The sequence below is a fragment of the Mesitornis unicolor genome, unplaced genomic scaffold (assembly GCF_000695765.1).
Source record: "Mesitornis unicolor isolate BGI_N332 unplaced genomic scaffold, ASM69576v1 scaffold51382, whole genome shotgun sequence".
NCBI classification, from domain to species: Eukaryota; Metazoa; Chordata; class Aves; order Mesitornithiformes; family Mesitornithidae; genus Mesitornis; species Mesitornis unicolor.
The window spans coordinates 1-13,168 of NW_010170853.1; the positions used below are offsets into that span (position 1 = coordinate 1).

General features: G+C 38.1%; 1 protein-coding gene across 1 annotated transcript; it reads left to right on the forward strand.

Annotated features, from left to right (window-relative positions):
• Nucleotides 1–6,573: 6,573 nt before the first annotated feature.
• Nucleotides 6,574–8,870, forward strand: EPM2A (epilepsy, progressive myoclonus type 2A, Lafora disease (laforin); the record flags this gene model as incomplete). The annotated part of the gene is made up of 2 exons (XM_010179826.1): nt 6,574–6,815; nt 8,244–8,870. Coding segments are annotated over 2 exons (523 nt in total), but the record flags the coding sequence as incomplete, so codon positions are not given.
• Nucleotides 8,871–13,168: the final 4,298 nt, after the last annotated feature.

Sequence of the window (13,168 nt, forward strand, 5' to 3'; positions counted from 1 at the left end):
CACACTTCCTCAGTTTAGCTGTGAGGATGTGAGGATATAGCCTTTGAGACACAAGAAGTAAATAATCTTCAGTTCTTCTCAGAAATGGTAAGACCTCTTTCTAGTACTGAGCATAACATCTTAAGAGAGATGTTGACCAGCTGGAGAGTCTAAAGGCAAACAAGAATAATCAGATGCTTTGGATATATGACAAGCAAGTGTGTGTCTGTGTGCATGTGTGTGTATGTGTATGTTAAGGCTATGTGAGTGTATATTAATAATTTTCAGATAGGTAAAAGTACTTTGCAGAGTAGAAGAGAATAATCTGTTCTTTGTGTCTAGTATGGAGACAAGAAGAGGCCACTGTGACCTGCACTGTTCATATTGGACATTAGGAAAATATTCCTGAAAGCAAGGATAATAATCAGCATGCTTTCTACATATCAAGCAATACTTGGAAGTGTTCAGATCTTCCACTGGAGAGCAGAATTTGGTAATTTGAAAATCTGTCTCTTTGTAAATGCATTTCAGGACATTAGATAGCAATTTAAATAATGTTTCTAGATTGCTCTGACAAAACTACAGGAACCTTATCTGATTTCTAGCAAGTGCTCTTAGCATTTTCACTGTCGCAGGTTCAGGAGAAAAGAACAAGGAGGGCCCAGAAGAGAGATTTCTAATTTGGTACTTCAGGGAAGGCATGTGTGAACCTGATGATGAGCTGCTGTATGTTGTTAAAAGGATGCCAATGGCAAAAGAAGCAGCACATACAGGATGATAGTTCTGGGTCATCATAATCCAGGGGTATCACCCTTTAAAGTGATGTGCCTTGTCACAAGGCAGAGGGATACAAGAACATGAAAAGAGCACCTCAGTTACAACTGTTAGGATTTCCTATATTCTCATTTTGAATATGCTCAAAGCAATATTTTTGCAAGTCTCTTTTGTGTCAAATGAGAAAGAGGGAGGAAGAGGTAGGAGTTTTTTGCTGCCATCCCTCTGTCTCTCTTTATTATCATCAGACATTTGGTCTTTGAACTAGTTCAAATTTGGTTAAAAGTAGACAGTCTCAATGCAAACATTTGGTTCAGACAGATCATCATTTTCCATTAAAAATCCACTGTATAAAAAAGTTCTGAACCTGTTCCTACTCTGGTTCCATCAGGGCAGGAAATATGAATGCAGTGTAACTGGAAGCAGCCTCCAGTAGTTACAGTGCTGCAAAAAGTATCCCTAACTGAGTTGTACTTCAGGCCTACATTCCCCTTGGGGCGCTTGCTTGTAGTGGTGTCAAGGTAATAGCACTACATCAGTACAAAAACCACTCTTTATGCATACAAACATCACAGAATGCTGGGAGTAAATTGACCGAATTATATATGTTGCTCTTCTGGGAATATAGAGTAAGTTTTGCTGCAAGTTATATGTAGTCGTAGTTGCAGTTGCATGCTACACCTTCAGGAAATAAAAGTCTTAAGGGAGGACACAGCTGATTTAATCATTATTTTGTTTGTGTTTCAGTTAATTTGCTCTCACTTGTTGTATGCATATATTGATGCTCACCTTGCTTTCATTAGATGCTTAGTGGTATGTAAGGAAGACTGGTGCAGACAACTGAAGTGAATTGCAAGCTTTTATATCAAGCTACATCTTCACCTGGCACTGAAGGATGAATCAATCCACCACTTTTAATTTAAAATAATATGCTGGACCTTGGCCAGAAATATTACTGATATAAACAAATGGTGTGGTTGATGGATCACTCTGTTTCCAATAACCAATGAAAAATACCTTACTATTTTTCCTTAGTTTGGCAAAGTCCTCTTTCTTGATTAAACCTGACAGCTATAGGGATAAAAGGATATCTGAAATACTGTACCTGATAGATGTTCTGATGAAATATGTTCCACAAAGGTTTGAATCCTAACCTTTTCTGTAAGAACTATGACTCCGTAGAAGGCCTGACTGATTTTAGGAGAGGTTGTAAGATGCCTGCTTGTAGTACAGTGATGATTGAACAGATCTGGAAGCAGTACCTGAGTATTTCCAGTTTACAGCTCAGCATTTTAAGGAAATTCTGCTTTAGTGCCCATTTGTCTTAAACCATTATCAGCAAAAGTATCACACAGGAGCTGCTTAAGAAGCAGCGTAGGCACCTGTGTCATGGAGGAGGAGTTGACCCCTCAATGCAATAACCTGGTATCTCCCCCTAGGGCAGGTCATCCTTCCTGTGAATCATATCCCTATAGCTTTGGTTGGTTTTGTACTTTCTCGGGAGGTATAAGATTGAAAGGTACAGTGCCCTACACTTTGGGAACGTTTCGTCTAGCCTGAAAATTGCAAACCGCACCAAAAAAGTATCAGAATGCTAATCTTTCATTGCCTCAGACTCATTTTGTCCTTAAGGATGGGAAGACTATTTGCATATGCATTGATTAAATGGAATGCATTTGTTGTTTCAGACGCATTCATAGTAAGTTTTTATAATTTAATCTAAGTTGTGCAGAGTCCGGGGGGGAAGCAACCAAGTGCAATATATATCTACATCATTAAAATAATTTAACTGTGATGACAGCTGGAAAATAACCATAGAAGTGATTTCAGGTTGTTCCATATTTATTCACTGGTAATGATAAATCGTTGTTGGTTTTCTCAGTTTACAAGTCAAAAGACAGGTTTTTAACAAGTCAGCCTTCAGTCTGTGCTCTGTAAGTCAAGTAAACTGAGCGGACACCTGCCTAACATTTAGTCCTTGTCACCACAAATTCAAGCTTCTCACATTCATTCATTCATTTAATCCCCCAAAGTCCCCTTAAGGTAGGTAAATATAATCTTCACATTACTGATGGAGCACTGAAATGTAGGGCAGGCTGAAGGTAACTTTACAGAAAGTACCCTTAAAGAAAGGGCTTTTAGACAATAGACAAATCTTAATCTCAGAAGTTAGCTGAATAATTTTGGATGTTAGTCTAGGTGATTCTTCATTGATAAAATGTCTCTGACTGAATTGACTGTGTCTTTTGGGACCAAGCATGGTGTACTATCCTTAGTAACACAGGGACTTAACATGTGCAATGACAAAGTGCCATTTTTATTTTAAAACAGAATTCTAAGTAGAATTTTGTTAAAACACCATCCTGTTGTGATATTTGAGGAATATGACAGGGGTTAATGGCTGAAAATATTATAGGTTTATCAATCACACAATCCCTAAATAGTTTTTGAACTGTAGGTAGGGATCACTTAATCTGTTGCTGGATAACAACCACATGTGAGCTGGGAGGCAGCAGCTGTTGGAGAGCTCAGACCACTGTTAGGTGACAGTGGAGAGGGGAAAGTAAAAGAGATCTCTTTCCCGTGCCAAATACTCTTGTGGCTAAATTCTGTCTACCTACTGAAGTACAGTGACAACTTAAAGAAAAGGAAACTTAAAGTTAGGAAACTAAAAGTTAAATTATTAAGGAAAGAGATGTAAAAATGAAATCACCACATTCTTGCTTTGTTCAATATGTACATTTTCCTGGTCCTTAGCATAATTAAGCCTTCATTAGGGCTATAAAAAAGCAATATATAAAAAATAGCTGCCAAACTCTCCTCCAGTTTCTGTATTCACGTGTGCACTGACCCTTTCATTCTTTCATTCTGATGTAAGACGAAGTCAAGGTATGAACCACATCAAGACAGATGGAAGCATAGGTACTATGCAGGAAGATTATCCCAGACCTTTTACATAAATTGGCCGATAGGACAGCTCTGCAGTACTGTTTTCTGCATTGACTGTTTTCCTGGTAAAAGAGTGGTTAAGCTTTGTCTGACAAGACGAAGTCTTTACAGTTACTTGGAGGTGGGTAAATAAGGGACTTGAAGACTAAGGTCAAGGCTGCATCTTGATCCTATGAAAGGCTAAACTCTAGCACCAGATCAGAAAATAATTCACAAGAATTGAGTGTCTAAATACATTGTTTGGGTAATTCTCTGAATGCCACTACTAGTTTGGTTAATTACAGGGAAAGTCAGTGACAAAAGCTTGATAAACCCATCAGATTGTTCAGTAAATGCAATTATTACTGTGCAATACAGGACACAGGCTATAGGAACAAAATAAACAAATGGTGTATATCCCAATGGCCTGGCAGATAGCGCAGCTGTCATGTTCACCCACTAAATAATCATTGGGGAAAAAATTATAAGCACTGATTTATCTGTAAGCGAGAATACTACCCAGAATTTTATTTATCTCAGGACTGCTTTAGTCACTCTTGATTCAATCAAATGCTTGAAAACACACTTTTGCTGTCCTGTCAAGGTAACTTATTGTATTAGATGTTTCCCAAAATATCAAGAGAATTGCATATTTATGAGTCTCCAGGAAAGCCTGTAAAGGAAGGATACTAATGTTCTTGTTCTTGAAATAATATCCTCATATTGTCATAAGGTATTAGTGATTTGCCATTTTTCTTTCATGGCTATGGAGCTTTGTGGGCATTGCTCATCTCCAGCCATTCATCAGCATCTGTTAGGGCATGGTAACTTTCATTTTCTGCCTTGAAATGCTCTAATCATTGCGGTGGATTTCTGTGGCAAAAGCCTGACAGCGGTCACTCTTTCAGATTAGGATGAGATTTGCCGTGGGGCTGGCATGCAAGAAGTGGGATGGTGAAGCAGTTGTTGCAGTGGACCTTACTAATGCCTCTTGTCAGTGGCAATGCTAGAGCTAGTTATGCTGTGTTGTGGGCAATTTTGAGAAGATCCCTTCCTGTACCAGTTTGTAGGATTGTGCCTTGAACATGCTGTAGCATGTTCATGTTGTGATTTATTGCATTTCCTTCAGATTGCTGTGGAGTCCACTGTTGACTGAGTATTGATATTTCTTAATGTATGAACTGAATTTAATTTGTAGCTTAAGAAGTCCAGAGCCTGTGTATTAAAACTTCTTTCCATGTCTTCTCTCCTTTATAACAGTAGTGTTCAGGAGTGTGAGAAAAGTGACAAAGGAAATTACTTCAAAGTGTAACTCTTTATTTCTGTAATTTTGGGTTAAAACTTACTTGCTGCTTAGGAACAAATTCATTTTGTGTTAGCAGTGGGAAATACTCTCACTGCAACCTAGACCAGAACATGGATGTGAAACAACTAAGTCAAATATCTCCAAATGATATCACTGTTGAAATGGGGTTGAAATGGTTATTTGTTATGTAATATATTTGTCTAAGGTGGACTCAGTTACTGTATACTGAGATCAAGTGTGTTGTCTCACTGAAACAGGGTATGTTAACAGCCAAAGACTGAGTTTGTGTGGCTGGTGTGTAACAGGAAACAGTAATAAGAAGTACTTCCTGGATTTGAATTTTTCTTTTAGATAATCTTTCAGTAGTAACATAGTGGGATCTAGTCAATTACAGGTCTTAATGAGATGCTAGTAAGCATTTATTACTGTGATAGTGGAATGGAAATAGTTGCCTGATGATTTAAGGGTTGTTTATCAGACCATCTGCTCCTGAATAAAACTTTTCTTATATTTCTCTGAGATTAAAATTGTAAAAGACCATAAGAAATACATGGGAGACATTTGTTGTAGGTTGGCTTAATTTTTTGCAGTTAGTAATGTTTGCAAAGTTGTATGTTCAACTGCAGGGATAGTTTGTATAGTTTGTGTATTTCATGTTTGAAATAGAAGCTTATGTAAACAAACAAAAAAAGTAGATCACTAATACTTTGTGCATGTAAATAATCCATTGTAGATACCTTCAGTTTAATTGCATATGCAGATTAAAATTTCTTATTTGAAAACAAGCCTCTTAATATTCAGTTTATATTTATGTCAAAATCTGTTGAGACATGCAATAGTTTTATGATAATTAACAATGGGAAAAACATAGAAGTCTTGAAGTTTGATTTAGATAAGTACCAGAAAAATGAATGTTTATCCATCCTACACATCCCTCTTGAGTTTTCTTGCAAAATTTCTGGTTTTTCAGGCCTTGAGGGAAGGTAGACATGTACTGTAATTCTGCATTTGGTTCCCACTAGACTCCACAAGAGCAGAGAAAAATGAGAAGAAAATTACTCATTCATTTTTGAGTTTCCTCATGGAAGGGTAATTTCAGCTGGGATTTTTTTTCTGTCTACTTCCCTCATTATAGTGGTAGCTACAAAGCTGGAGGAGGTCTATGTGTTTGACATTATGAAAGTAATTCAGATCTGGATCATGTGAATCTTTTAGGTTTTTTTTTTTTCCCCTGAATTGCGTTAATCTTCAGAGTTTTCTTATTCTAATCTGTGATGTTAGTAAGTTTCTACTGCAGGCTTAGTGATGGATGCCTTGGAGACCTGTGCTAATAATTATGCTCTGAATTTTTTCTGAGGCTGTCTGGCTTTTTGTGGTAGGTTAGGAACTTGATCCCCAGCATCAAACATTACCAACTCAACTGTAATGAAGTAAGCAGCTGCGTACTGCATGACATGAAACGGCTGCACTTAGCAGTGTTCATGTGATGATGTTAAGCAGCTTTAGAGCTGGAATGCTGCTGAGCTTGTCAGTTTCCTTGTTAAGATACTTTAATCAGTCTTGCTGCAATGTTTTCTCAATGCTAGAATTCTGCCAAACATCTGGCTGGGAAGTTGCCCTCGACAGCTGGAGCATGTGACCGTCAAGCTGAAGCACGAGCTGGGTGTTACAGCTGTGATGAACTTCCAGACCGAATGGGACATTGTTCAGAATTCCTGGGGCTGCAACCGCTACCCGGAACCCATGAGCCCCGAAATCCTCATGAGGCTCTATAAAGAGGAAGGTCTTGCCTATGTCTGGATGCCAACCCCAGACATGAGCACTGAAGGTAATGCTCAAGCCACTCTTGCAGTAAATTCCAGCTTAAATAGTAACAAACCCTTTGAGTTACTAATCTGTAACTTTCATGACTGGTTTTTTCTTCTGTGTAAATTTTGCATAAAGATATAGCTGACACGGAGTATAATTTCTCTGTGTGTTGTCTCTATCAAATTATTCATATTTTCTTGTAGGTGGAGAGACTGTCTAAAATACTTTGTGTCTGGAAGTATACGTGTATTTGAGTGTAAAGCCGTCTGACATTGATAACTGCTTGACTGTTTTTGCTTTCAGCTTGAATTCAGCCTGTTAAATGAAATTGTGTTGTGTAGGTAGAAGACTGCAAACTTGCACAGCAGGACAGCTTGCCATCCTTGCTGGTTAAAAATGGAGAGATGGTGCTGTATGTCTGTTTCTACTATTCCTTTCCCGCAACAAATAGTTTTTCCTCAACTATCATATCCCAGTCTGATGAATCTCCATAAAGTCATTTATAGAATTATTTGTAATTAATTTAGAATACCCATAGCATCTGATGTTGTTACATAAATTATTATTAGTTCTTTTGTTGGAATGCTCAGTTCAAAATCTTGTTTCCAAGCAGTAGGTTAGAAAGTGTTCATGTTTTCAAGTGAGCAGCCTACCAGCAGAATTGAGTGCTTTCAGTAGAGTGAAATACAGCTGCCACAAATAGAGAACTGTCATATCAGTAATAGGACATCAGGGAAGACAGGAGACCTTAGAACAGGGGTTTGAAAGGGCATGGTGTCAGTGCTCATCTGTGCTATGAGGAAAAGTTAGGCTGTGATGTTTGAAGCTTCAGTTCCTGAGGTAACACAGGGAAAGGTCTCAAGAAATACGGTATATTCATCCTTTAAGAGTGAGAAAGGCTATTCTATGTTGTTTAGCCATATGCTTAGTACACAGTTAAATTGTAACAGTATTAAGTTGTACAGGAAAATACTCTTCTGCTGTCCCTCCTCTCTTATTATTGATGTAATGGCCTTCAACACAGTGTTTTGGAAAGCAGCAGTATGTAGGTAGCTTCACAAACCTGTTACTAAAATTGACTTTTGCCTTGCTAACTAATGCTCTGTAAGTTGTGCTGTTTGATGTAATCTGCTGCCTTGACTCAGTCCCTGTGAAAACAAACATGCCACACACATCTGATGTTAATCAGAATGTATGTTTAGAGAAGATTTGGGGCATTTTACAGATTTTGTGTTATCCGAATCTATGTTGCAAAAAAAAGAAAAACAAACAACAAAGTTAGGGTAGAGGGTCATTTGGGAAAAAACCAAAAAAACCACCACAACAACCCTAAAACATGTTAGATTTGCCATTATGATTCACAGTTCTTCAGGCTGTACAGCCATAGTCTCAAACATGAACCTAGCTTTCTCAAGTGCAAATGAACATGCCTTGTTTTTAACCTTAGGAAGGATACAGATGTTGCCACAAGCTGTCTGCCTCTTGCATGGGCTGCTGGAGAATGGACACACCGTCTACGTTCACTGCAATGCTGGCGTTGGCAGATCTACAGCAGCTGTTAGTGGCTGGCTGAAATACGTGATGGGATGGAGCCTGCGGAAAGTGCAGTACTTTTTGGCTTCCCGCAGACCTGCTGTCTACATAGATGAAGAAGCTCTGATTCGTGCTGAAGATGATTTCCACCAGAAATTTGGGCGTCTTCATTCCTCATGCAAAATACAAGAGTAGAAAAGCAAGAGAAGGAAAAGGAAGGTGAAGACTAATCCTTACATTTGAACCCAAAGACTAAGAAATCATGAGTCAGAGCCTGCCTCTCCTTTTAAGATTATGAACTTGTCATAGATGTCATGAGAATCTTGTTTAAAAAGTGCCTTTGAAGGTTTTTTATTTGCTTTCTTTAAGCTGAAACGATTCATGTTTTCAAGCCTCTTGCTGCAAGTAGGAGACCTAGAAGCTCTGCAAAGGGAAACTAAGATTTTCTTTTAACTACTTGCCTACAGAAACTGAGGTTTTAAGGTAGACACTAAATAAGGCATGAGGTGAAATAGTTGGAGTTGGCAATATCTCAGTAACAAATAAGAGAAAGCATTCTCAGAAAAACAGATACAAAAGTTGTCTGAATTAAGGTTCAGGTTAGGATGGAGCTGATCATCATCAGAGCCATTTATTTTAAATGGAGCATACATTATTGAAGTGTTTTCTAGTAATTTTGTAGACCAGTGGTATTAATGAGAAAGATGAGAAAGAAACCAATTTTTCAGCTCAGTTTCTTAAACAGAAAGACAATGTCAAACGCAGTGAACTAAAATTTGCTCTCTTTGCCTATCTAGTTAGTGTTAAATATTATGACTTACAGCTATATTCTTTTATGACATTGGAGTTATGCTAGGAGGTGGCATGAAGAGAGGAAAGAGCTCCACTTACTGCAGTCTTACTCTGTTGCAGGGACTATTATTTATTACATTGCCCTAGGCTGTGGGATCTCTAAGTCAAAGATACATTTTGCTCTTCTGGTCCATGCAGGCCTGTAAAGTGGGCTCCCTAGGTTCCAAGTGAATGTAAGCAGTAGCCACTGGGCTAAAACAGGACCTGTAGGAACTGCGTGATAAGCCTCAGTGTGTGATTGACATCACATCCTCTGTGTTGTTGACCTAGATTAACTTCCTCAATACAGCAGAAGTTTCTCCTTGTGCATGCAGTGTGTGCATGTTCACAAATGCTAGATTTAGCCAATTGAAGCTACTGCTGGGCAGTCTCTGGGATGAATGAAGTGATTCCATTCCTTTAAATGAGCAAAGAGTGACTCTGAGGATGGTTTCTCAGGAGCTTAGTCTCAGTAGACTAATGTTGGCTTTGTGGATGATCCCTAATGTTTTCCAATGCTGCTTAGTCCCTTAGCTAAACTAAGCAATGGCACCAACAGCTTCCAGCCCTGCTCAGGTAAAATCAGTTTGCCTTGGGTTAAGTACAAGAGATATGAGAGACAATTTCCTAAGGAACAGAGGATTAAGACTGCATAAACATTAATAAACCTAATTTCTATAAGTTTATTCTTCAGTAAAATCTAATTTTTTCCAGCCAGCTTGTTCCTTTAAAGACCCAGTCAGTGTCAGAGTAGTTTAGCAGATATATATGGGTTATCTTAATGGAGAAACTATTAGATATGAACTGTTTATGGAGAATGTTGAGAATCTTCAAAAGGAAAAATATTTATTTAAGTTCTTCTATGTGTGTGGGTTTGATCATGACTTTATTTCTGATTTTTTGAAATAACACTGCCTGTTTAGAAAATGGATGAGAAAAGTTCTGTATTAAATAAAAGCAAAATGACAATTCCAGCAGCCCATTTTGTCATATGTCTTTGGCTCCCAATTTCACGAGGTCATGACTACTATTTCTATATAGAAGTGGGACTGGCCATTGTAATAGTAGCAGCCCATTTTTTGTCTGCCATGCTGTGTCAGTTTTGATGTGCTGCTGAGGAAGAAATCTCAAAAAACAGCACAGCAAAGATGTGTGGATGATATGGCACCTCTGTTTCCTTCAAAGATTAAGAGTATATGACTAAGTATAGTTGTGCTGTATCACCTATTTCCTAATTCTGATTTTATCAGCAATGGAAGCAGACTGGTGCTCCATTTGTAGGGCAGGAATTTAAATGATACAAAACCCACAGATTAAAGGAAGCCATAGCAAGGAGTTGTTAATTCATTGTTTACTGACATTTCAGCAAGGGGTTATTGATTCATTGCTTATTGTCTTTTCAGTTTGCTTGTCTGCTGAACTGCTGGGGGACTGTGTCGTATACAGATTGCATTAGCTGATGAACTGCATGAAAACAACTTGCCAACATCATGTTAACAAAGAATGCCAAGAGATCCCATGGCTTGCAGCCCCTTTGTACCTATTTGTAGCATACTTTTTTTCCTCATTGTCATCTTCCTGCTTTCCTCATTGAAGACCACCCTGTTGAGTAACATTCATTCAAAGCCTGGTCTGTTGAATGCAACTAAGAATTTAAATGCATAAGAGATCATTGCAAGAGGCTACAGCAACAGAAAAAGCAATCACGTAAAAATATTCCATTTCTCCAATGGTATAATTACATGATAAATCTGCATCTAGAGATTATCTATTAGAATTTCAGTCTGTAATATTTTCTTATGCTTATTGGATCATTAGCTCTTTCCACAGACTGGGCTCTTGGTGCAATTTGGATGAAAGGATGAGGACAATCTGTTGTTCATATACTTGTGTATTCCCTTGCTACTTTAGTCATACGTGCTATAAAATTTAGAGAAGAACAACTCCTGTAGAAAGAATTAGAAACAGGTAAACAGTAACAGTTATTTTGAACTGGGCCCAAGAAGCTACTATACACAATACACACGCAATAATGGAAAACAGGTAGAAATATTTGAAGTTGTCATCAGTTGGAGACAATGGTTTTCTGCTGATACGAGCATCAGCAGAAATTCTCTACCGTGTTACAGCCATGTTTTTACCTCTGTTAAATTAAAGAAGAAAGTAGGATTTGCTGCATCAAATGGGAACATTTATATCTCAATGTCATTATTAGGCCAAACAATTGTTTATATTCTTTCCCAGGGCAATGCACACAAAGTAGCTAAGAAATCCTAGCTCTTACGAGTGATTTTGTAACAAACACAGCCCCTTGAGAGATGGGTCAGGCTTTGAGTGTTATAGTTTTGTGAATATTTTTGCTTTTGATGTCAGAAAAGTACTAACAAGAATCTTCTGCTTGACTTTTTTAAGGTAAGCAGTGCAGCCTGGTGACAAGAGACTGAGCTGACTGACACAACTGTTGAATACTTTCCTTTCTCCCTTACTCCTTACTTGTAATTTCACACTTTGAACCTTGGTCCCTTTGGCACTTATCTGTTCTAGTTGCCTAAGTGGTAAATTTATGGTCTTCCCTCTCTGTACAGCACCAAGCACAGAGAAGCTCTGGACGTGGCCAGGACTGCAGGTTTTATATCAGGTTGTACCCCAGAGTGTTTGGAAAGTCTCACACCTGGCAACTGAGATGTGTGTGCTGCACAAAAACATGTGCAAAACAGTGTCTCTGCTCTGGGTTGAAATAAAAAATTTGAGACTGTCAGCCAAGCCCTCTTGGGCAAAGATAAAGGAAAAAAGTAGACTGTAGTTTGTGCAGGAGCAGATGATAAAATCCCTATTTAAAACAAGAATGAAGAAAGTCAAACTTACTCCATTACCTACTACGGTGGCCTTTTTGGGTTCTAATTTATAAAACCAACTGACTTTATTGGTCTGTAATTGAGAAAAAAATTGATTTGAAGTAATCAAAGGCATTTGCCTTATCTGTGTTACCCTATTGCTTCTTTTACCCTTCAGCATCAAATTGCAGTGAGAGGTTTCAAACCAATGACAAAGTTAAAAAAATAATATGATACTTTAAAAAAATACACTGGGACACTGGAACAGGAAACTATGAAGAAATATTGAGAACCATAATAACTACCGCAAAAGCATATATTTGGCAAGCAAGCCCTACCTTTTTGGAGGATAATGAACGTCAGGCTGCCCTTAGCTAAAATGGAATTGGATTACTGTAGCAGAGGACAGGATATAGATGCCTGTCTCCAACTCTAACTGTTTACATTCTCAGTGGTAAATCAGCACCTCTGCAGTGATTTCTTTAAAAATATTCTGCTGGAAAAAAGAGTGAGTTTTATTTTCCACATGTATATAGCTTAAAGGGAAAGGGGCTGCTCTGAGGGAGCAGACTTTGAAATGATGGAAGTATAAAGGAATAAATCTTTTTTCTGTTGCTCGACAGCACAACAACATCACCAGTAGCAAGACCAAACCATATGACTTCATAATTAAACCCTTTTGACACATCAAGGCTTGTCTGGGGATGAGGAAGCAAGAACTGTTATGCCATGTAAATCAAGCAGGGTGACACTGTGAACCTTAGCTTTATATAATTCAACCTTTTTGTGCTTAAACATGTCTTATTTGGGAGATTGAATTTACAAAGATTGCAGGATAATGTCTGTGATTTGATAATTGCTTCAATGCTGATGTTGTTAAATTTACATCAAGGAAAATAGAAGGCCTGGTTATTCATGAGCTGGTAAAATATTAAATGATATTTCATTCTTGATTTAGATGATGTGAGGAAAAAGTGTAAAACATCTGCCAAGAAAAATTTCTAATGCTGAGCAGGTTTCTATGGTCTTTACTTAATGTCATTATAACAAAATCTGTTTTGTGGTAATGCAGTTTCAGCAGAGAAATAATTAACAGGCCATCACCCAGGGGTAGCAGCCATAGTTAAGTTGGGCAGCCAGCCCGCAGTCACTGCAACAAATCAAATACTGAAAA